Genomic DNA, 24,512 nt, shown 5'->3' with positions numbered 1-24,512 from the left:
TTTTAACGAATTGACATAAAGGGTGTGTCACATCAAATTGCATCACGGAAAAAACGCTGTAGAAATTTAATTTTTAGGAATTATATCTTCAGCTTTCGCTTATAATCAGATAAGAGTGTATAGTTCACGTTGGCCATGCTTCACTGTCAATTTTTCGTAAATTTGGAAAAATGTCGTCGAACGAAAAAGAGCGTCGTGAATTAATCCTGTGCACTCATTTCGGGAATCCGGAGTTGTCACATCGGGACATCGGTAAGATGCTGAGAATCGTCCAATCCACGGTCAGCAGAGTACTAAAACGATACTTCGAGAACCTAACCATCGACCGGAAGGTGAAGAACGGCAAAAATGGATGCTCCGTCAGTGAAGAAAATCACAAGCGCGTAGTTAAGCAGTTTAGACGTGATCCGAGAAGTTCGGTCCGGGATGTCGCCAATAAGCTGAATTTGTCAAGTTCATTCGTCCAGCGGACCAAGCAGCGGGAGGGCCTGCGTACATACAAGGTTCAGAAGGCTCCTAACCGCGACGATAGGCAAAACATGGTGGGGAAGACGCGAGCCCGGAAGCTGTACACCGAAATGCTGACGAAGCCGCATTGCCTGGTAATGGACGACAAAACCTACGTCAAAGTGGACTTTCGTCAGCTGCCGGGCCTGTTGTTCTTCTCCGCAGAGGACAAATTCAGCGTTCCGGAGGAGATTCGCAAGCAGAAACTATCCAAGTTTGCCAAAAAGTACATGGTGTGGCAAGCGATTTGCTCTTGCGGAAAGCGGAGCGCCCCCTTCGTGATGACCGGTTTACCTTAAGGAGTGCCTACAGAAGCGCTTACTACCACTATTGAAGCAGCACGAGGGCCCGACCATCTTCTGGCCGGATTTCGCTTCGTGCCACTATTCAAAGGACGTGTTGGAGTGTTACGAAGCCAACGGGGTCACCTTCGTGCCAAAGGAAATGAACCCGCCCAACGCGCCGGAGCTTCGCCCAATAGAGAAATATTGGGCGATCATGAAGCAGGCCCTCCGGAAGAACCCAAAAGTTGTCAAATCGGAGGCGGACTTCAAGAGAAAATGGATTTCTGTTCAAAAAAAAACTACAACCTGACGTTGTACATAACCTTATGGACGGGGTAAAGAGGAAGGTGCGAGCTACGGGCTTGGGCTCGAAGTATGAATAAAAAGAAAATGCCAAAAGTTGTTTAATAGTTTTTATTTTACTGTCTAAAATTTTCAAAAGGATCGGTCTACTGGGCGAATTTCTACAGCGTTTTTTCCGTGATGCAATTTGATGTGACACACCCTTTAGTTATAGAGAAGATTAGGCCAGAAAATATTTGCAGCGAAATCAACAAGAAAAAAAACAGAGAATTCAGAAGAATTTGTACAGCTTCGTAAATTTAAGTTGGACTAGAAAAACTGTTCAAATTTAAGACATTCTTGTCAAATTTATCAAAATTCAGAACCGCTTGAAGAAAACTTCATAAAAATTTCAATCTTATAAACATTAGTCTTTTTTTTCATATTTTAAATTCTGTCTATATTTCGAGTTCCAATCGGAAAATAACTCACCAATCAAAAATGATATAAATATCCAGAATAATTAAATCAGAATCAGAGCTCCAACTTTCAAATTTCACCATATAGTAACTACAAGGGCTCCGGAAAGTCATATTCAACTGAGGATAGTCAGGGAACTATGAAGAAATTCACCTTCGTATTCAATTGAAAATAAGTTTTGGCTTTTTCCAGCAGTTTCTCCGTCAACATGACTCAACAGTCATTCGGACGTTTAGTTGCTGTCTCACTCTACGCCTCGACCATCTCATTTCATTTTTCCCCGTCAAATGGACTTCATTGTACATTGGAGTGACTCCCCCCAAATTGAATTTGTTTCTCCCTCTCTGGACACAACCTGCACGCTATTTTATATATATGAGTAATTTTCGTGTACGATGCAAAAAAAAGCTCATCTGTAGCATATATCAAACCACGTTGAATTCAAAAATCGATACATGCATACGTGATACATGAAACACAGACAAATTTGTGAATTTTTTCTGTATGTTTTTTCATAAAATTGAATTCGGAGACAAAGTGAGCTGAAATTTTATTTAGAATTCCGCTTAAACTGCGCGCTTTTTTGCACGCTATTTACTAATACTAACCTAAATAGCATACTTGATAACTGTCTAAGTTCGTACATTAATGGTATAACTACTTTTTTGCATCAGAAATCAAGTTACCATTTTACTTTATATGAAAGTTATTAGAAATCTCACCACACCCGAAGATCAAAGGAGAGTAAAACATCGCACATGGGAGAAACAACAACAATAACATCAGCGCGCAGTGAAGTCGTACTCCAGCGGAGCGAGATCAGTTCAGTTTGGTCCACTACAGGATAAACATTACTTGTGTGAATTGTTTTTGTAATATTGTGAAACCGATTTCTTGTTAATATATGTATTTTTAGTGTTTTTAAATGGTGTTAATGATTAGACGTATTTTGTGTCAGCATAGTTTAGTGTTTGTTTATGAGCAATCGGGAAAGAAACATTTGGCTTAGCTGGTCGTTCGTGTGTTGCATGCAGTCGACATTGTGTTCGAGGTAATTCGTGTTTTTTGCTATTCGCCGACGGCAATAGGATGTTTGTGGTTTGGGAATGGATTTCCCTTCGATGTTGGGGGCCTGTAATACAGTTATCGAAGTTTTACGGACAGGCTCCCCAACACGGACCCTGACTGATACTATATAATTCTGACCTCTTAGGTAAGATTGGGGTAACTTAATAGATGCTCGCGAGAATGAGAACAGTGAGACGAGTTTTTCCAGTTTTTTTCCCGAGATTGGTGAATAGGAAGGGACCAATTCTCCTCCACGACAACGCCCGGCCGCACGTCGCACAACCGACCCTGCAGAAGTTGAACGACTTGGACTACGAGACTCTGTCTCATCCAGCATACTCACCAGACCTCTCGCTCACCGACTATCACTTTTTCAAGCATCTCGACAACTTCCTCCCCGAGAAATGCTTTAAAACCCAAGACGATGTCGAGAACGCCTTCAACGCTTTCGTGGCCTCCAAAGAGCTGGACTTCTACTCAAGTGGCATAAATAAACTCATTTCTCGTCGGCAGGAATGTGTTGATTGTAATGGTTCTTATTTAGATTGACAAAGTTTATTTTAAACGGGGCTATGTTTGTTTAAAGTGAACACGTTGAGTGCCACGGTTCTATAGCGATCGGATGGACATTTTTGGACGTATTAGGACCATCGTTTCTTATCGTAGTGGAAGGTATTTTTGTTCCAAAGCGAATGCTTATGAGCTCATATGCTCATATTATTTACCTTTATTATCATATGTTATACTGTCAGTCACCGGAGACTGACGCGGCCCGAACGAAAACTCGGTGTCAGTCCGATGACTGACGTGGCAGTCAACGTGTTGATGGAAACCTCAAGAACTTTCTTAATGACTTAATATAAATTTAATAAAACTTTGCTGAAGATACATAATTTGTACCTCTTAGTCCTGCAAAGATAGAACTTTTCTTCTGTGAACTTTTTTTCCTGCAAACTAGTTTTTTCAACTTAAGTCCCACATAAATCATATGATATCAACCCAACATCTTCCACAATATTTTAGATGTCATTGAAATACATTACTTTGCGTTGAAAACACTACCAGTTTTTTAATGACAATATACAACAAAAATATGCATAAAATGAATAAAATGGATAAAATTGCTTCATACTGAAAGGACTTATGGAATGAGTAATGTAAGCTTTCATCTCGTAACTTTCGAGGCGGAGGTCTAGCTCGGATAGCTTTTCATCAACCCGAATGAGTAAACGAAGTACAACGTTAGCAAACGGAGCAAACGGAGTACAACGAAGTATTTCAGGATCATTTACAACTGTATTTGGCCCGAAACAGCTGTGATGATGACGGCCGTCGGCCATGCCATGGTTCAATGAATAAAAAAAAAGATGCTGATGGTTCCACCTCATTCCCCTACAAAGGTTTGAGCAGGACGAGTTATCTTATTGATAATAATTGAGTTACTGTATTTCTTTATTACATCATACTAACCAGTGAGCACATCAAATTGAAAAGAAAACGGACTGGTTATCCCGCAGACATAGATTACTAATCGAAAGAACAATTCAAGCCTTTATCTTAAGTATTCATTCCATGGCATGTCGAGAGAATTTCCGACCCGGGAAGACCGATCGGGAATTGAACCCAATGTCTATGTCAGTATTAGCCATGAATTTACAAGGGAAATCCCGCTTTATCAGATCCCCGGCCACGGCCTGTAATTGCGATCGTTTCCGAGTTCTAGTAGCTTAGCAAACCCAAGCCTAATTCTAGCCGATACTTCAGGCCCATTACTTCACATATCCCAAGGCATGTCAAGAAAATTTCCAACCCGAAAAAATCCTTGACCAATCAGGAATTGAACCCAATACCTATGTTAGCATTAGCCTTGAATTTACAATGGAATTCCCGCTTCACTGGATACCCGACAACGGTCTGTTAATCGTTTTCGAGACCAGACAGCAGAGCAAACCTAAGCCTACTTCCAGCCGATACTTCAGGTCCTACATTCAACTTGGGGTATAAACGTGGCAACCTGAATATGCAATGAGATCCGCCACAACACAGAAAAGTCTTGATATAATTATCTGTTGCGAAGATGAATTTACAAGTATTCCGATTGAGCTATCCCTAGCTTACCTCAGGTTTCCACATTAAACCCCTTGGAATGACTTTGTTTTATTCGATCAAAAATTCTTTTGCTTTTGTTCAATCTCACGTTTCTCTATGTTTGCCAACGCGCGCGGGCTCAAACTATTGCAGACTTCACAATAATTTTTTTTAAATTTAACAGAATAACTAAGATAAATATAAAAGAAAAAAAATACCATCATCACCATAGTCTTTACATGAAAAACACACGGACACACATACACACAAAAGACAATAATTTCTTCGTTTTATGAAATAATGAAATAATGGTGATGGTCACCTCAAAAAGTTTGAGCTATACGAGTTCTCTTGTTGATCTTTATGAAACAATTATCAAAATAACCAGTAAGCACATTGAAGTAAAAAACAAAACAAACGGACTGGTTATATTTCAAACATAGATTCATTGATTCATAGATTCATAGATTGAAGAACAATTTATGTTATTAATTTGTGGAATAAATCATGACATGTCGAGAGAATTTCCAACCATGACAATAAATCATGACATGTCGAGAGAATTTCCGATCCGGGAAGACCCTAGACCGATCGGGAATTGAACCCAATGCCTATGTCAGTATTAGCCATGAATTTACAAGGGAAATCCCGCTTTATCAGATCCCCGGCCACGGCCTGCAATTGCGATCGTTTCCGAGTTCTAGTAGCTTAGCAAACCCAAGCCTAATTCTAGCCGATACTTCAGGCCCATCATTTTACATATCCCAAGGCATGTCAAGAAAATTTCCAACCCGAAAAAATCCTTGACCGATCAGGAATTGAACCCAATACCTATGTCAGCATTAGGTTTGAATTTACAAAGGAATTCCCGCTTCACTGGATACCCGACAACGGTCTGTTAATCGTTTTCGAGACCAGACAGCTGAGCAAACCTAAGCCTAATTCCAGCCGATACTTCAGGCCCTACATTCAACCTGGGGTATAAACGTGTCAACCTGAATCTGCAATGAGATCCGCCACAACACAGAAAAGTCTTGATATAATTATCTGTTGAGAAGATGAATTTACAAGTATTCCGATTGAGCTATCCCTAGCTTACCTCAGGTTTCCACAATAAACCCATTTGAATACTTTATTTAAAAAAAAAATCGTTTTTCATATGTTCTATCTCAAGTTGTTTATGTTTGCTAAAGCGCGCGGGCTCAAGCTATTGAAGATTTCACAAGTATTGTGTAAGTTGATTTCTACAGATAAAGGAAAAAAATAACCATCATCATTATAGTCTAAAGATAAGAAAATACAAATATCCGTTGAAATTTCGTCATCTTACATACTAACATTAATTATATGCAGGGTCAAAAATCTAAATCATGCTTCAAAAACTCTTTACAAATACTACGGAATATTCGAAGGCTTGTTGCGGTCTTTGCTTCATTTGGTAATGTGTTATACAGGCGATATCCTTTATAAAAATGTGAGTTTTGGGTACATGACATACGAAAGTTCATGGTTCTGAGGTCACTTGCTTGTCTTGTGTTATATCGGTGCATATCTCTTCCATACGTTATCGTGTTTTGTAAATAGTTCGGTGTCATACCGCTAATCATATTATATATGAACGTAAGAGTGCAGTATTTGATACGCTGTCCCACTGACATCCATTGTAGGCATTCAAGGATAAATATTCGTGGAGTAAGTCGATTGCATCTTAATATCAAGCGCATGGCCTTATTTTGAACAATTTGCATTCTTTTCATTTGCCTTTTATTTGCGAGAAATGGCACGGATGCACAATAATCGAAATGTGGAGCGACCAATGCTTTGTAGATGGTGATTTTACTTTCAAAGGTCAAGAATCGATTAATTCTACAAAGCACTCCATATTTTCGAGCTACCTTCTTTATAGTATATTTTATATGTTCGTCGAAGCGCAGCGTTTCGTCAAGAATAACGCCAAGATATTTGATTGATGTGGTTCTTTCCACAGTTTGCCCATCGATAGTTATACTAAGACTATCACTGTCCAGATTGCGTGTCGATACTACCATATACTTTGTTTTGCTAATGTTTAACTTAAGTTTTTTCCATCTCAACCATTCGTCTAAGTTTTGCAGTTCACGGTTCATCTTGACGAAGCAATCTTGCAATGTCTCAGCAACAATGAATATCACTGTGTCGTCAGCAAACAAGTTTACGTCACTGTCATTTAACACCTGTTTGATGTCATTAATATAAAGCAAGAAAAGCAGACGCCCCAGAACACTTCCTTGAGGTACACCCAGATTCACTGGTCCCGCCGATGATTCACTGTCCCTGAAAATAGTGATTCGGTATGCACTTGAACTCGAGTCTAAAACTCTAAACTCGAAAATAAGGTCGATTCAGCAGCTTGAATCAGGTACAAAAGAACTAAATGAAACGATAGTCTCTGCCTACAACAGTAATTGCCCACTGAGAAAAGTTTCTTCGACAAGAAACGTTCCTTGGTGGAATAAAAGGCTCGAACGGCTTCGCAAAACGGCGCGTAAACTGTTCAACAGAGCAAAAATTACCTCGGACTGGTCTCAATATAAGAGAGCCCTAACTGAGTATAGTAGAGAACTGAGACGATCTAAACGAAAATCCTGGGTATATAACTGCGAAAGCATTGAAAATACCTCAATCGTTGCTAGACTCAACAAGACTTTGGCAAAAGACCACTCGAACGGGCTTGGATCGCTTAAAAAGGATGACGGTTCGTTCACAAAAACCCCCTCAGAAGTACTAGACTTACTGATGAAGATTCACTTTCCGGGATCTACATCTGTCCACTCGGATACAAATCCTGGCTATAATGGCGACACAATATGCTCTCGAAGGCGTCTCATAGGACCCGAAAGTGCAAAGGATGTCGCTAACATAGTTGCTGGGTTAGTCTTCACGAGGGCCAGAGTACTAAACGCGGTGAGATCCTTTCTACCTTACAAATCTGCAGGTGCAGATGGGATTTTTCCAGCCCTGATTCAAAATGGAGAATCAAAACTAATTCCGTCTCTAATCGAGATCTTAAAGGCAAGTCTGATACTAGAGCAGTTTCCTTCGATATGGAGACTTGTGAAAGTAGTTTTCATTCCAAAAGCCGGAAAACGCGATAAATCACTTCCAAAGGCTTTCAGACCAATTAGTTTATCATCAATACTGTTGAAAACTATGGAAAAAGTATTATATGAATACATAAAGTCTGTATTCATGTCCAAACACCCACTATCCAAATACCAGTTTGCCTACCAATCAGGCAAATCCACAATAACAGCACTACACATGCTTGTGACAAAAATTGAAAAATCTCTCTTGTCAAAAGAAACCGCATTCAGCTCGCGCAGTCCGAAGACATCGGTCGCAAATTTGTTCGCGTCTATTATAAAGTGGAGATTATACCGTTATCAGTTCGTGGCTGGTGAAGTTATTTCGCCCTAACGGGGTTCTCTTTATTGCGCGAGTGAGGAGAGCAGCAATCACTACCAGCGTGAGGAAGAAGTCCTCCACGGCGGACGCGGTGCGTGTGCCGTATCATCGCTGTGTGTGCTTTAGCATCGTCATCGATTCCATCATCGTGTTGTGGTGCGATATACCGTTGCATCTGTTCCGAGCGATTGCCACGCGGTTCGATTGAGACACCGCTTCATTTCATTCGCATTGGTGTGCGATTTAGGTATAATATATATTAGGTTTAGAAATACAAAAAAAATAAGAATTATATTATTTTATATCTGTCGTAATGGCAGAAGGTGATGTTGACATGGAGATTGAAACTACTGTTTCCTCCTCACTAGTTACAACGGGGGCTGGGAAGTCGCTTAAACGCGTTCCCCCCTCAGAAGATGTCTCTTCAGAGAAAGAGGTAATCTACCTTAACAAACCCCCCTCAAGAAAATTGGCAAACTTTTCCTCTTCGCCCCCTCAATCTCCCGCTCCCGCTTCCGCTCTACTACCGAACTTGCCTCCCAGCCCTACTGATACCGCTCCCGTTCAACAATCGACCTCGTCCTCCCCCTCAGTTGTTTCCTCTCCTCGTGTCAAGGTCTATCCAGACGATGCACTTGGAGCTGGTCCATGGGTTGTTTTTTTCCGGCCTAAACCAAAAGGAAAGGCAATTAATGTCATTCAGGTTTCGAAAGATCTGGCAAGATTATATTCCTCCGTGGTCGAAATCTCTAAGGTTAGACCGAACAAACTGCGTGTTGTCGTGAGTGATCGGAAACACGCGAATGCAATTGTGATCGACGAGAGATTCTCCCTAGAGTATCGCGTCTACGTGCCCTCCCATGACGTAGAAATCTCGGGGGTGGTAACTGAAACTGGTCTGACGTGCGAAATGATAAAAGAAGGAGTTGGTAAATTTAAAAGACTCCCGTTGGTGGGTGTTAAAATTTTGGACAGCCGCCAACTAGGAAAAGTATCCCAAGAAGAGGGAAAAACTAAATTCACGCCGTCAGACTCGTTTCGAGTAACTTTTGCTGGTTCCGCTCTACCTGACTACGTCATGGTGGGCAAATTGAGATTGCCTGTGCGACTCTTCGTGCCAAAGCCCATGACTTGCCAAAAATGCAAGTCAGTTGGTCACACTTCAGATTATTGTACCAACAAGGAGCGCTGTGCCACTTGCGTAGAGCAACATGAGGGGAAATCCTGCAGTGCGACTGAGCATAAATGTCCATATTGCGGGGGATCCCCACACGAGCTCTCAGTTTGTGAAACTTACAAGAGTCGCTGGGAGAAACAGAAGCGCTCTTTGAAGGAACGCTCGAAACGCACTTTTGCGGATATTTTAAAGGGCGCTTCGCCACTGGCCCAACAACAACAACCAATCAACACACAAAATGTCTTCGCCACGTTGCCCGTTGACGAAATAGAAGCGGACACAGCTAACGGGGGCAAACCGTTCATTTTCCAAGGGAATCCCCGGCGCAAAAATGTGACCACTCCCAAAGTTCAAGGACAAGCCCCACCGGTGATACCCCCTGTTAGCATGCCTAAAAAATCGAGTGCAGCGGACAAGCAAAATCAGATCCCTCCTGGTTTCCGTGGGAATAATTCACCTTCGAATGGCCCAGCACTCGAGGGGACATCAAAAACCCCAACTGTTCCTGTTTTTCCGTCCAGTTCAACTTCCCAATCGGGATTTATAAAGTTGTCTGACCTTTTGGACCAAATCTTCAAGTGTTTTAATGTTTCCGACTCCATCAGAACCATTGTCATTTCAATGCTTCCAGTATTAAAGACAATTTTGCAACAATTGATGCAAACATGGCCCCTCCTTGCAATGATTATCTCTCTTGATGTCTAATTTAAATAGAGAGGTCGGAGATATCACTGTTTTACAGTGGAATTGTCGTAGTCTTATCCCTAAATTGGATACATTCAATTTTTAAATTCATAAGTTCAATTGTGATGTTTTTGCTCTGTCCGAAACTTGGCTTTCTTCGCGAGATGATCTCTCTTTCTACAATTTTAATATCATACGCTTGGACCGTGATGACAGATACGGAGGGGTGCTATTGGGTATCAATAAGTGCCACTCATTTTTTTGAATTGACCTTCCACCTATTGGAGGGATCGAAGCTGTTGCTTGTCATGCAAACATCAGAGGCAAAGACCTCTGTATTGTCAGCTTGTATTGGCCTCCGAGAGCTGCGGTTAGCCGCAATCAACTTGTTGACATGTGCTCACTCCTTCCTGAGCCACGATTGATCTTGGGAGACTTCAACTCTCACGGAACTGCCTGGGGGGAACAGTACGACGACAATCGTTCATTGTTGATATATGACCTTTGTAACAGCTTCAATATGACCGTTTTGAACACTGGGGAAACAACACGTGTACCTAAACCTCCTGCTAACCCAAGTGCTCTTGACCTCTCGCTTTGCTCGAATTCACTATCGTTAGATTGCAAGTGGAATGTAATCCAGGACCCCAACGGCAGTGACCACTTGCCAATCAAAATTTCCATCACCATTGGTTCGAATTCTTCTGAATCTATAAACATGGCATATGACCTCACAAGACACATTGACTGGAAAAAATATGCGGACGCAATTGCTCTAGCCATCAATTCCAGAGATGGTTTGCCTCCATTGGAGGAGTATAACTTCCTTTCTCGTTTGATATATGACAGCGCGGTTCGCGCTCAAACGAAACCCATCCCAGGTTCCACCATTTCCCGAAGGCCTCCCAATCTATGGTGGGATAGCCAATGTTCCAAGCTTTATGTAGAAAAATCGAATGCATTTAAAGCTTTTCGGAAACGTGGAACCCCTGAAAATTTTCAAATGTATTTAGCCCTTGAGAATCAGTTCAAAAATTTGATCAAAGGGAAAAAACGTGCTTATTGGCGAAATTTCGTGGGAGGTTTGTCACGAGAAACGTCAATGAAAAAATTATGGAAAGTGGCTCGAAACATGAGAAATCGCTCTTCAACGAATGAAAGCGAAGAATATTCACATCGATGGATTTTTAATTTTGCACGGAAGGTTTGTCGTGATTCCGCTCCTGTGCAAAAAATTGTTCGAGATATACCACAAGGTAGGTGCGATCTTGATTCCGAGTTTTCGATGGTAGAATTCTCTCTTGCTCTGCTCTCATGTAACAATTCTGCTCCGGGATCGGATAGAATTAAGTTCAACTTGCTGAAAAACCTCCCTGATGTGGCGAAACATCGCTTGTTGAATTTATTCAATCGGTTTCTGGAGAATAATATTGTTCCAGATGATTGGAGACAAGTACGAGTTATTGCTATTCAAAAACCCGGAAAACCCGCGTCCGACTTCAATTCGTACCGCCCAATAGCAATGCTGTCTTGTATACGGAAATTGTTGGAGAAAATGATCTTGTTTCGCCTTGATCGATGGGTTGAAACGAATGGCCTACTCTCAGATACACAATATGGGTTCCGCAGGGGCAAGGGGACGAATGATTGTCTTGCGTTGCTTTCTTCAGAAATTCAAATGGCTTACGCCGAAAAAAAACAAATGGCTTCAGTATTCTTGGACATAAAGGGGGCTTTTGATTCTGTTTCAATAGAGGTTTTGTCAGACAAATTACACTCTCGGGGTCTCTGTTGAATAATATGTTATATAACTTGCTTTGTGAGAAACAGTTGAATTTTTCTCACGGGGATTCGACAGTAAATCGGGTCTCCTACATGGGCCTCCCCCAGGGCTCATGTTCAAGCCCCCTTTTGTACAACTTCTATGTAAGCGACATCGACAATTGTCTTACACAAAATTGCAGCCTAAGACAACTTGCAGATGACGGAGTGGTGTCTGTCGTAGGATCAAACGAATCCGACCTGCAAGGACCCTTACAAGATACTTTGAACAATTTTTCAACCTGGGCCATTGGGCTAGGGATCGAATTCTCCACGGAGAAAACAAAGATGGTGGTTTTTTCTAGGAAGCATAGACCAGCAAAACCAAAGCTTCAACTTTTGGGTAAACCGATCACTCATGCTATGTCATTCAAGTATCTTGGGGTCTGGTTCGACTCCAAATGTACTTGGGGGGCCCATATTAGGTATCTGAGTAAAAAATGCCAACAAAGAATAAACTTTCTCCGTACAATTACCGGCACATGGTGGGGAGCCCATCCCGAAGATCTTATAATGTTGTATCGAACAACTATTCTCTCAGTGATGGAGTATGGCAGTTTCTGTTTTCAATCAGCTGCCAAAACACATCTCATTAAACTCGAGCGAATTCAGTATCTTTGTCTCCGTATTGCGTTGGGATGTATGCCCTCAACGCATACCATGAGTCTCGAGGTTTTGGCAGGCCTACTCCCACTAAAAGATCGCTTCAATTTATTATCTCTTCGGTTCCTCATCCGGTGTAAGGTTATGAACCCATTGGTGATCGGAAATTTTGAGCAGCTTATCGAGCTAAATTTTCATTCAGGATTCATGAGCTCATATCATGAATTCATCTCCATGCAGGTTGATCCTTCTTCGTATACTCCCAACCGTGTTTGTTTTCCTGACTACATCAATTCCTCTGTACATTTTGATCTGTTCATGAAGGAGAAAATCCATGGAATTCCAGATTATCATCGATCGGGGATCATTCCTACGATCTTCAATGCAAAGTATGGGCGTGTCAATTGTGATAATATGTACTTTACTGATGGGTCCTCTATGAATGAGTCCACAGGATTTGGAGTGTTCAACGAAATTTTTAGCACCTCCCACAGTCTTCAGAATCCTTGCTCTGTGTATATTGCTGAATTGGCAGCAATACACTGGGCGCTGGACAGCGTCGCCTCACGACCTGTTGAACACTATTACATTGTAACGGATAGTCTTAGCTCTGTCGAAGCTATCCGTTCAGTGAGGCCGGAAAAGCACTCGCCGTACTTCCTTGAGAGAATACGAGAAATTTTGAGTGCTTTATCCAGACGCTGTTATGTCATTACCTTTGTCTGGGTCCCTTCACATTGCTCAATTCCGGGTAACGAGAGGGCTGACTCATTGGCAAAGGTAGGTGCAATTGAAGGCGATATTTATCAGCGTCAAATCGCTTTCAATGAATTTTATTCTTTAGTCCGTAAAAATACCATCGCTAACTGGCAACGTAAATGGAACGAAGATGAATTGGGCCGGTGGTTTCACTCGATTATCCCTAAGGTTAGCCTCAAACCATGGTTCAAAAGTCTGGACTTAAGTCGGGACTTTATTCGCACCTTCTCTCGACTCATGTCCAATCACTGTTCGTTAGACGCGCTACTCTTTCGTTTTAATCTTGCCGATGGCAATATCTGTGCTTGTGGCCAAGGTTACCACGACATCGAACACGTTGTTTGGTCGTGCGAGGAGTATCTTGTTGCCAGATCGAATTTAGAAAACTCTCTTCGGGCTAGAGGAAGGCAGCCCAATGTGCCGGTGAGAGATGTGTTAGCTGGTTTAGACCTTGATTACATGTCCCAAATATATGTCTTCCTAAAAGCTATCAATCTTCGTGTGTGATTGTCCTTATATCCTTATATTCTCCTTTTCCTTTCCCTTCGCGAGAAATCAAATCCCTTCTTACTAACAATAGAATAAGGTGAAATGTAAATACATGTTAGATATAAGATAGGCTTAAGAATTGAGTATGATGAATGTGAGTGCGAATGTGAGTGTGAACATTGTCAACATATCCTTATATCCCATCCTTTTCCTGAAACAAAATGTCACCCTTCTAAACTCGAGCAAGCCGCGAGTAATCGGTTCTCTACTTCATTAACATTAGAATTAATAAAAAATGTTTATATATACTTGTAACTATACAAATAGGAGTTTGGCTCCTTTAAACTTATGTAACTGAGCCTGTAAAAATAAACGATTTAATAATAAAAAAAAAAGAAACCGCATTATGTGCGTTTCTTGACATCGAAGGTGCTTTTGATAATGCTTCTTATCTATCAATGGCACAGGCAATGAGAAGAAGACACTTCGATAATTGTATAGTCGAATGGATCCATGGCATGCTCACACACAGAAAAATCACCTCGGAGCTGGGCGGGTCGTCTAATTATGTGATTGCAACAAAGGGTTGCCCACAAGGAGGCGTTCTATCATCTCTCCTTTGGTCACTAGTAGTTGACGACCTTCTGACAAGTTTAGAGGCAAAAGGTTTTGAAATTGTGGGCTTCGCCGATGATCTAGTCATAATGATACGAGGCAAGTTCGACGACGTGATATCGAGCAGAATGCAGATGGCCTTAAACCTTACACAAACTTGGTGTACCACAGAAGGTCTGAGTATAAATCCCTCAAAAACAACAATTGTTCCATTCACCAAAAAGAAAAAAACAGCATCTGCAGTCTTTATATCTTGGGGTAGTGGAAATAAAATGCAGCGCTTCAGTGAAATATCTAGGTGTTATCCTAGATGCTAAACTCAACTGGAATGCGCACTTAGATGCAATAATCAGTAAGGCCAATACAGCCCTATGGGCATGTTCTAAAATGATAGGAAGAACATGGGGTCTTAAACCAAAAATGGTAATGTGGGTCTACACTGCCATTGTGCGGCCTAGAATAACCTATGCCTCATTAGTCTGGTGGCCAAAGACCAAGGAGACTGTAGCTACAAAAAAGCTAAACAAACTCCAACGACTAGCATGCATTGCAATTACTGGAGCAATGCGAAGCACACCCTCGAAGGCACTGAAGGCTATCCTTCACTTACTACCTCTGAACCAACATGTTCAGCTAGAGGCTAAGAAAAGCGCTCGAAAGCTTAAACAAAGGAAAAAAATACTAGACAGAGACAAAATTGGTCACTTGAGCATCCTGAATCTCTTACCCGTAGGACCATCCTCAGAGATGAACAGTGATTGGATGGAACCTAGGACTAACTACGACATTCCATACAGTGTAATCGAACCTTCTCGTTCAATATGGGATGAAGGCGGTCCCAGTGTTCGTAATGGTTCAATCATATTCTACACTGATGGGTCAAAAATGGGAATCAGAACAGGTGCTGGAGTGTATGGTCCCAGAATAAAAATCTCTGTAGCTATGGGAAACTGGCCAACAATTTTTCAAGCTGAAATAGCTGCGATAATAGAATGCTCAAATGTCTGCCTTAAAAGAAAATATAGACATGCTAACATCTGCATATTCTCAGACAGTCAAGCGGCACTTAAAGCTCTAAATGCTTTTAAATGCTCCTCAAAAATTGTCTGGGAATGCATTCTCCTCTTACGGCAACTAAGTCGGATAAGTTCGGTACAACTGTACTGGATTCCTGGCCATTGTGGAATAGAGGGAAACGAGCGAGCAGATGAACTTGCCAGGAACGGCTCAAGCTCACCTTTCACTGGTCCAGAACCATTCTGTGGAATATCTGACTGTGTGTTGAAAGGTGAGCTGAAGAACTGGGGAGACCGGAAAGTGTTAGCCAACTGGTTGGCGGTACAACTTAACCAGTCAAAAAAATTTATCACGCCGAGTATTAAAATTACTCAACAATTGCTGAGTCTTAATAAGAAAGACTTAGGCACAATCACAGGCCTTATAACAGGACACTGTCCGAGCAAATACCATCTCAAAAACATAGGTTTAGTGCAAGATGATATTTGTCGTTTTTGTAATACCGAAAGCGAAACCTCGGAACATTTGCTCTGTAATTATGGAGCTCTAACTAGACGCAGACTTAAATACCTTGATAAGGCTATTCTGGAGCCCAAGGAAATTTGGTCTGCGTCGCCGATCAGGATTATAAAATTTATTAAACAGAGTATTCCTGATTGGCACCTATCTCGCTATAGCTTTCAGTCTACTTCTTCATCAATAAGCAGTAGGTAAGCTTGAAGCGGAGTACAAAAAAAATGGGATATACCACAACAGTTCAGAATAATGGACGCAGTGGTTCACATCCAACAGGGGAAAAAAATAGTGATTTGTGTTCGCCCGTTCAGGTAACTTTCAAACCAGTTCAATAATTTCATTCGATCTATTGTTTCAAAAGCCCCCTTCAAGTTAATAAATACAGCCAATACTATTTTTTTCGTTTCGATAGTCTGTTTCCATTTCAGGAGTAATAAATTGAGAGCCTTTTCACAAGAGTGGTTTTTCCTGAGCCCTGACTGTTCCTCAACCAGAATTCCATTTTTCGTTATATGTTCCAACAGTTGGTCTTTGATAACGATTTCGAGGATCTTTTCGTATAATGGCAACGTTGGCATTCATTTATTATATATAGTAGCTGCCTAACAAATGAAACACAAATTTCTTCATTTCTCGAGAATTAATCAAGCAAATGAAACCAAATTTGGCATGTGGAGGTTTTAGGGTGTAATAAATAATTCCCCCTATCTAAGGGGGCTGCCATACTAATGAAACACAAACTTCTGCATAACTCGAGAACTAATCAAGCACAATTTGGGGTGTGAGGGTTTTTGGTTATGAGAAATGTTTCTATGATGGTATGACACCCCTCCCTTCCCTGGAATGGAAAGGGGGTCCCATATAAATATTACACATATTTCAACCAAAAATATTCCAACCAAACATGATGAACAGTTCTGCGATTGGACCCATGAACTTGCTTATAGTAAGAAAACGTGAATATTTGAAGGTATTAATAACAAAAAATGAATTTTGGGCGGGACGAAGTTTGCCGGGACAGCTAGTAAAATATATATTTGGGAAATTAAAAAAAAATGTTATGAAAAAAATATGTTATGTTATAGAAATAAAACATAACAATACATTCAAAAGGTATTAAAAATGAGTCTCGCACGATGCTGCACGAAAATTTGGCCATGTGGTCCAGCTCGCGCGGCATTTCATTTGTTCACAACCATGTAAACGCTTCTCTGTACAATAGTAAGGGTTTAATAAATTGATTGAACCGCACGACTTGGCATCGCAAATACATGAAGCCTACGACTGCTGACATTTGTAATTTAAATGTTTTCCCAGTATGAAGTCTGTAGTGTAGCGTTTGATTAATACACTCATAAATGGGCTTTGGATTTTTCATTTTTTTTCTCGTGTCGATTGCGGTGTCACTATAGTCCAATGATTGCTTCTTGTTGGCGGAGCGCAAATCCGCCATCCGTCCATATTGTGTACAGCTTTTCAAATACGACTTCAGGTGACTCGTGGTTAACCTCCCCGATCGAACCGAGCAACATTTCTTTGAGAAAACCTCAGGCACACGCGCCATTACCATCAGATGGCATAAGTGAAGGCCTGATATAGCTGTAATTCCTTCCAACAACTGCCGATTCCGTGCAGGTAAATCCCAATCAATTGCAATTCCGCCGATTAGCTGTCCGGCGACTGATCCCCCAACAACAGTATGTCGTCGCTTGACACGCATCTCACTGCACAGATGATCGCTGCAAGATAAACTCACTTTCGGAATGATGTTGTCAACTCGGTGCAGTCAATATGCGCGCGCGCTCATAGGCGAAACCGATGCCATTCGTCATCGATTCATTGGTTCATTCATAAGATCCACTCATTGAGCGCGCTGAAAAGAAAATACAGCTTCCCCTGTGGTCGCGATCCCCCTGGTGCACAGTGCAGCTGAGCAAACAGATGAAATCAGCCGGAAAATTTACTTCTGTGTCTCCTTAATCTAAGCGAAACGATCGTCGGATGGAACCGCGGGGCGTGGGGCGGAGGGCGGACGGTCCCGGCATGTGATCTTGCAAATGCTACATTATTCAAAACGGTTGTAGATTGGTTTTTGTTTCTTGTTGTTTCTGTGTGTGGTAGACTGTTTGCGCGGGTCGTTTGCTGTTGTGGCTCGAATGTTTTTATCCTCTCCTAATGACAACGTTGTCTTAATGTGTGACTTGATGCTTGTACTCGACGCTAATTTAGCGAAATGGAGTGGTTCAAGTACGACCAGTCGGCGCATGGTTCGTACTTGAGAGATGAATCGTGTGAAGTGGCCTTTCCAGTTTGTGAGAGGAAGCACAGCATCCAACGATAGCGAAAACCGTCGCTCGGGCATTGGAATGTATATTACCCGTGTATGGCGAATTATGTAATGATAGTTTTTCTGCGATAAGTCCCAAGACAAGGTTAGATGAGCCAGTGTATAAAATAAATGCGGCAGTCTTTTACTTTTACACGCATGAAAATAAAACAAAAAAAAACTATTAAATCTTTCATCAACTCTGTTATTTTACCCAATTACGACAAACGAACACACACATTATCACATAATGCATGAGAGTTAATCCACGGTATGCTAAGCTACGCAGGTATGCTAAGTCCTCGTAAGTGTATATCATTGTCGATCGAATCAATTAGCGTGTATTAGCCCTCCCAAACGAACGAGGACTCGCGTATTCACAACTATGCGCTCAAACCAGCTCTAAATCAATTAAGGAACCAGCTTTGGTTTTCCTCCGCGTCCGCACCGGACAATTAGTTCTTTCATAATCTCTGCCCTCCACAACAAGACAACATCTGCATCGAGCGGGACTGGGGTCTATGCCTGTTATGGCTTAATCGTGCCCGCTGATAATAAATATGTTTATGAGTAATTGAATTTTCCACCCCGCTGTTAGGTTGAGCCCTGTTGATGTGTTACGTGAAAACATGCTCAAGTCGTGCTTTTCGAAGGGACAACATGTTCGATTTTGAGCTATATGAAAAACGATGGCTTAGAAAACTGACGGGCCATAAACATTGTCAAGGGATCAGACAAGTGCATTCGTGTGAACATGATGGAGGATTGCGTGCCGAGCGGTAATGAACGGTGCTAAGATAAGTGGCTTGCGCGCGATTGTGGCATAACTAGATTGAAGGAGGGGTGCGGATTATATGTTGCCGGCAGACTACTAATTATTGTGAGTTTATCGTCACGTTGTTACGAATGGTAACGTTGCTGGTTTATTCACGATGCTCGACTTCAGATGTCGACGCGACATACAGTGAATTGTAGTATTCCTGCACTCTTACTTGCAGCCAAATTTTCTGATTTTTGAAATATCCTATACCAGGGATGGCCAAACGGTAGTCTGCGGTCTACCGGTCGCCCCGGTAGGTATCCCTTGGTACCCGCCAGCTGGTCTAGGATAATATCACCTCTAAACGCAATGGAATAGATATCCCTCCACCCTTTGCCGTGATCATTTTATATGGTGTTTATGCTAACCTCAATAAAACAAATTTGTTGTAAGAGTAGATATTTCTTTATTAAAAGTTTCGGTTGTATATTTCCTTTCAGATTGTTAGTTCTTCAGTATTAACACATGAAGTTGTTCGGCCATTTGTGGTAAAGTAAAAAATTGTCACTAGGAATAATTTCAATAATTTGTGAAATGACCAGTTGAAAATGTTGGGAACATCCGGCATAAGGTTTCGAAAATCAATAAGAACTAAAAAAAACTTCGCTTTTGAAGACTGTTTATGCGAGTTATGTTTTATGTGTATGCGATTTTTGATTTCTTTTAAGAAATATAGTCATGAATAGAACAACCGTGATGAATGAGAAATTATATATTTCTTATATTAAATATTGGGCCCCATTATTTAATTCTAGTTGAACAGAATTTTGCTTGTTGCATTCCTTGCATTGCTTTAAGAAACATTTTGGAGACGTTTCAAAATATGCAATTCGCCAACGCTCGAGAAAGAACTCGATCCGATAAGATTCTTATACTTCTAGTTAATTGGTTGATTGGTCTCACAGACCGAGAATCAATCATTTTCATTTAATTAGACAAAGTAATTCGCCTCTAATTGGACAACTAGCTAATTGGACAGACCTGTAAGGTGACACGAATAATTGGATATTTTGATATTATTCTCTAATTGGACGTTTTTGTAAACCACCTTTGTGCAAATTTCAACAACACGATGAATTTTTAGCAGTGTTTTCAACTATTTTCCAACAATTTTACTAGATTATGTATTTTGTACCCTTTTCAGTGATTATTTGTTAGATTTTCAATGATTTTCCTGTCTTCATTAATTTTTCTCATTGTGATGTCGATAAGTCTAATTACAGGTCACAATCGTCTCTAATGCGACACTGAGTGGTGCCTTGGTATCCATTAGAGGTAAAACACTGTATCTTTTTTTGCTTTAAAAAATACGAATGATGCCTAAAAGTAGCACCAGCAAAAAAAAAACAATAGCAAAATTACAGTGGAGGCGATCTGGAGTAGTGGTAACATCCATGCCTCTCACGCTAAAGGTCACGAGTTCAATACTCACTCCCGACATTCTTCCAAAAATGGAAGTAAAAGTGACGAACCAGCCAAATGAGTTGAAAGTCACTATAATACAGATAAAAAAAAAAAAAAAAAAAAAAAATAGCAAAATTACAAAGACACGCACAGTCTGTGACACTGTGCGCGAGAATACGAGTTATGATTTTGCGCGACTTCAAATAAACGGATACGGGATTACTTTTCAAAAAGTGATGTATTCCATCTGACGGTCAAACTAAGACTAACTTTATTCTTCTCTTAATGCTAACATGATCGTTTATCTGCTAAACCCTACACACGACAACTTAGCACCATGCGGATCCGATGTTTTGTTTATCAGTCAAGCAGCATGATATTCGCCTGGTCTGCAAATTCCATGCGATGCTGGATCGTTAACTCGCGCAAGTACTGGAGAGTCCAAACTAAAATTGGGCGATCTTTAGAAAAAGATCAATCTTGACAGATCGATTTTCTAAACGGCGAAGGGATCGATCCATTGATTAAATCGTTACCAGAAAATCGACCTTTGCTGGATCGATCTTTTTTCCAATTTATTCAATTACTCTATATAAGTGTTGTTTTTTCTTTAAACATGGAATGGACATTTCGAATTTATATTCCAGCATCAAAGAATTTTATTTTGATTCTCAACACGAAGGTCACAAAAAAATTGAAAGCCCAGAAAAAATGTGTTTTTCAGAGCATTTATTGTGTACCGTTATAGAATCATTTAATTGAATACAATAATTGAAAATTATTATTAGAAATGCAACAACTGATATTCATCTAGAATTCCACTGACAATAATTCCATAAAATCCAACCGTGCCATACGTCTGGCATTTAGTCGAAATCTTGGTAGTAGTCTGAGTTCTAGAAAAGAACGTTTCAGCTTTCGTCACAATTTGCACTGTCAACCAAGTGAATGGGATGGTGTAAATATAACTTGTATCAACTTGTTTTGTAATGACCAACCATACAAAACTGCTTAAAAACTGCTGCTTGTCATGTGGTATTTGATGAGATCAATCGTTAGAGTGCGGATATTTAAAAATATCTTTAGCTAAAAGGAGGCACTTGAAACCATTTATTAAATTCATCAAAAAATGGATGAGCATTCAGCGATAGTATCTAGATTTTTTTTTGACATAGGACTATGTCTTTGATTACTATATAGGGGGGTCACTCCACGAAAAAATGTAACGATTTATTAAGAGTTTTCAAATTACATATTACTCAAAATGGTTATTGCGACATATGTTGTGTTATATATCCATCCCTATTCTGCATTCCGTCGGATTTGCATTTCGTTCGAAACTGCGATCTCGAACGAGTTATAATTTTGCTTTCCCTATTTCGAACGTATTGCTCATTTCGATCGAATTATTTCAAACTGTTCGAAAGAAATTCGAACAGTTCGCGTTGACGACTCACCGAAGCTGCCATCTGCAATCAATTGCTCTGTTTGTGGGATTGCTGTGAACTATTTAAATTACAATGGCAAAAGACTGTTTTCAATTCAAAAGTGGTCAGTGAAAACTGTTACCATATGTGTTTTAAATGATTGCAATATGCATTGCCATTCCTTTACATCTATTTCATATACAATATAATCGAAATGAAAAGAAAAGTTTATATTAATATTAGGAACCATCATAAATCGCTATTTATGCAAAATTTTATTCCACTAGTTCGTAGAGAACTTGTCAAACTATAGTGTAAAATACATTTTTAATACAGCCAACTCCCGTGATGGAAATAACTCCATCGTCTGCAAGTTGTCTCAGCGTGCAGTCTCTAGTTAGACAATCATCTATATCATTGACGTAAAAACTATACAAGAGGGGGCTTAGGCAGGAGCCTTGTGGTAGGCCCATAAAACTGTATCGAGAAGATTTCAAGCTGCCATGATTGAAAAACATGTGCTTTTCTGAGAGTAAATTGTACAGGAAATTATTCAGAATTGGCGAAAGTCCACGATTATGAAGTTTCTCTGAGAGAATTTCCATGGAAACTGAATCAAATGCCCCTTTGATATCGAGAAAAACGGAAGCCATTTGTTCTTTACGAGCAAATGCGATTTGGATTTCAGAAGATAGCAGCGCGAGACAATCGTTCGTCCCTTTACCTCGGCGGAAGCCAAACTGCGTATTTGACAGCAAATTGTTCGCTTCAACCCACTTGTCCAAACGAAGTAGAATCATTTTCTCTAACAATTTACGAATACAGGATAACATTGCAATCGGCCTATACGAGTTGTGATCGCAAGCCGGCTTGTTGGGTTTTCGTATGGCTATCACTCTCACTTGCCTCCAGTCATGTGGGACAATATTCAGCTCCAAGCGTGTCAGCGTATTTTTACTTTTTGTATGCGATAAATAAAATAATACGATTTGGTGATCTAATGTCTAAATCTTGTGTTTATTTTTATAATGCAATATTTGAATGTTCGGAAAAATATTCTATTTGCATTTCTAATATTCATTTTTTAACCTCCAGCTTCTCTCGAGCGATTTTTTCCATTTCGCGGTTATGTCGATTTTGTTCTTTCAACATTTCTTTGAGACCAGTATCTATTGAGTTGATTGCTTTGGCGAATTGGCGTTGGTAATGTACCATATCATTGAGGTTTTTGTTTGAGGTACTCAACAGCGATTCCATTTCCGAGTGAAATTTCTGTTGTTGTTCAATTTGTATTTGAACTAAATTGAGGGCAGATAGCCTAGGTCTCTTTGGTTGGGAGCATTGAGGAAGGAAGGAAGGAAGGTATTGAATTAGAGAGACTTTAAACTCTGAGAGTTCATTCGTCTCTAATGAGCATTGAGGAATAGCCGTATCATTCGCATCGTCGGACTCGTCAATTGAATCGCAACTTACATCTGCATTAACCTCGTTGTTTTTTCCCTTAGGTGTTCCTTGTGAAGAACAACCTGGTATTCCTTCTACGGTTTCCAACAGTCCAGTTAGCTGAACCGCTTGCTCCTCTAGCTCAGACAAATGTATCGTTTTGTTGGGTCCTCCTCCAGTTGCCCTTTGCTCTCTTTTGTTGTGAGAGAGTTTGCGCTTCAACGCTGATTTATAATCCGCCCACACCTGCCGGACATTAAAAGTGAAATACATATGTATTATTTCGGAATAGTTTCAGTAAATACCTTTTTCCATCCAGACCTATCACGGATGGGTGGTCCCAAACTGTTTAATTCAGCAGCACAATCGTTCCAAAATGGTCCGGAGTTACCACGTATAAATCCTTTTGCGATGTCGGGGTTCTTCTCCAAAAGCTGCACCAGCCGCTCAAACTGTTTCTTTGTTGTTGTTATGTTTTTGGTTTTATCCCTGTGAATAGAAATTTGATTAAAAAATCAATTAAAAGCAACCGATGTAAAACTTTACTTACATTTTTTTAGCAATCCGCAGTAAAAAAAAATCGGGAGAAATTCGACTGCAAACCACCACTCGAACGAAATAAAGAAAGGGTTTGACATTCTAGTAGCGTCGAACGAAAGATGTTATACAATTCAAACGGAATACAGAATTAAATTTTTCAAGTCGTTCGAAATATTTCGAATCGTTCGGAATACAGAATCGGGGTGATCATTAGACAGGAAATTTATCCAGTATTTTTTTTGCTTGAAACATAAACAGTGAATATAGTCAAAAAACTTAACAATTTGACGATTTAAAGGGGTTTGTTTTCTTTCGATTGCACTAACCACTCGCTTTTCCTTCCCGACGCAACGAGCAATATGTTTGTCTAGATTCGGCCTTAGCTCACAATTTGAGTTGATGCGTATAAGGCGTCGTGTACAAATTAAGTAACGCTAAAAATCCGGATTTTAGACCCCCTCCCCCCTACGTAACGCAATTTCCTATCTCTAATACACAGAAAGTAACGCAACCTCGACCCCCCTCCCCCCTTATCGCGTTACGCAATTTGTGCACGACGCCTAATGAGTTGTTCTCCATTTACTGATAATAGGCATTTATCAGTTATTGTATCGTATGTTGCCCTATCAATTCGTGCTCAATTCATATTCTAATCGTGTAGCTCTTTCTACTAACAATTTATGTAATTGCTTGAGCTTGAGTAGTCGCGATCTTACCG

General features: G+C 40.5%; 1 protein-coding gene across 1 annotated transcript in view; it reads right to left on the bottom strand.

Annotated features, from left to right (window-relative positions):
* The window catches only part of LOC129765563 (uncharacterized), a 120,488-nt gene that overhangs the window by 79,767 nt on the left and 16,209 nt on the right, over positions 1 to 24,512 (bottom strand). The window contains exons 2-3 of the mRNA XM_055765967.1: positions 23,560 to 23,743; positions 23,285 to 23,500 (exon numbers count right to left, since the gene is read on the bottom strand). Coding sequence (XP_055621942.1) covers positions 23,285 to 23,500; positions 23,560 to 23,743 — 400 coding nt within the window. The remainder of the gene's footprint in view (positions 1 to 23,284; positions 23,501 to 23,559; positions 23,744 to 24,512) is intronic.

This window comes from Toxorhynchites rutilus, chromosome 2, assembly GCF_029784135.1.
Source record: "Toxorhynchites rutilus septentrionalis strain SRP chromosome 2, ASM2978413v1, whole genome shotgun sequence".
In the NCBI taxonomy this organism is placed as follows: domain Eukaryota; kingdom Metazoa; phylum Arthropoda; class Insecta; order Diptera; family Culicidae; genus Toxorhynchites; species Toxorhynchites rutilus.
Note: the sequence above shows the minus strand (reverse complement) of the source record. Positions and strands in the feature narration are given on the sequence as shown.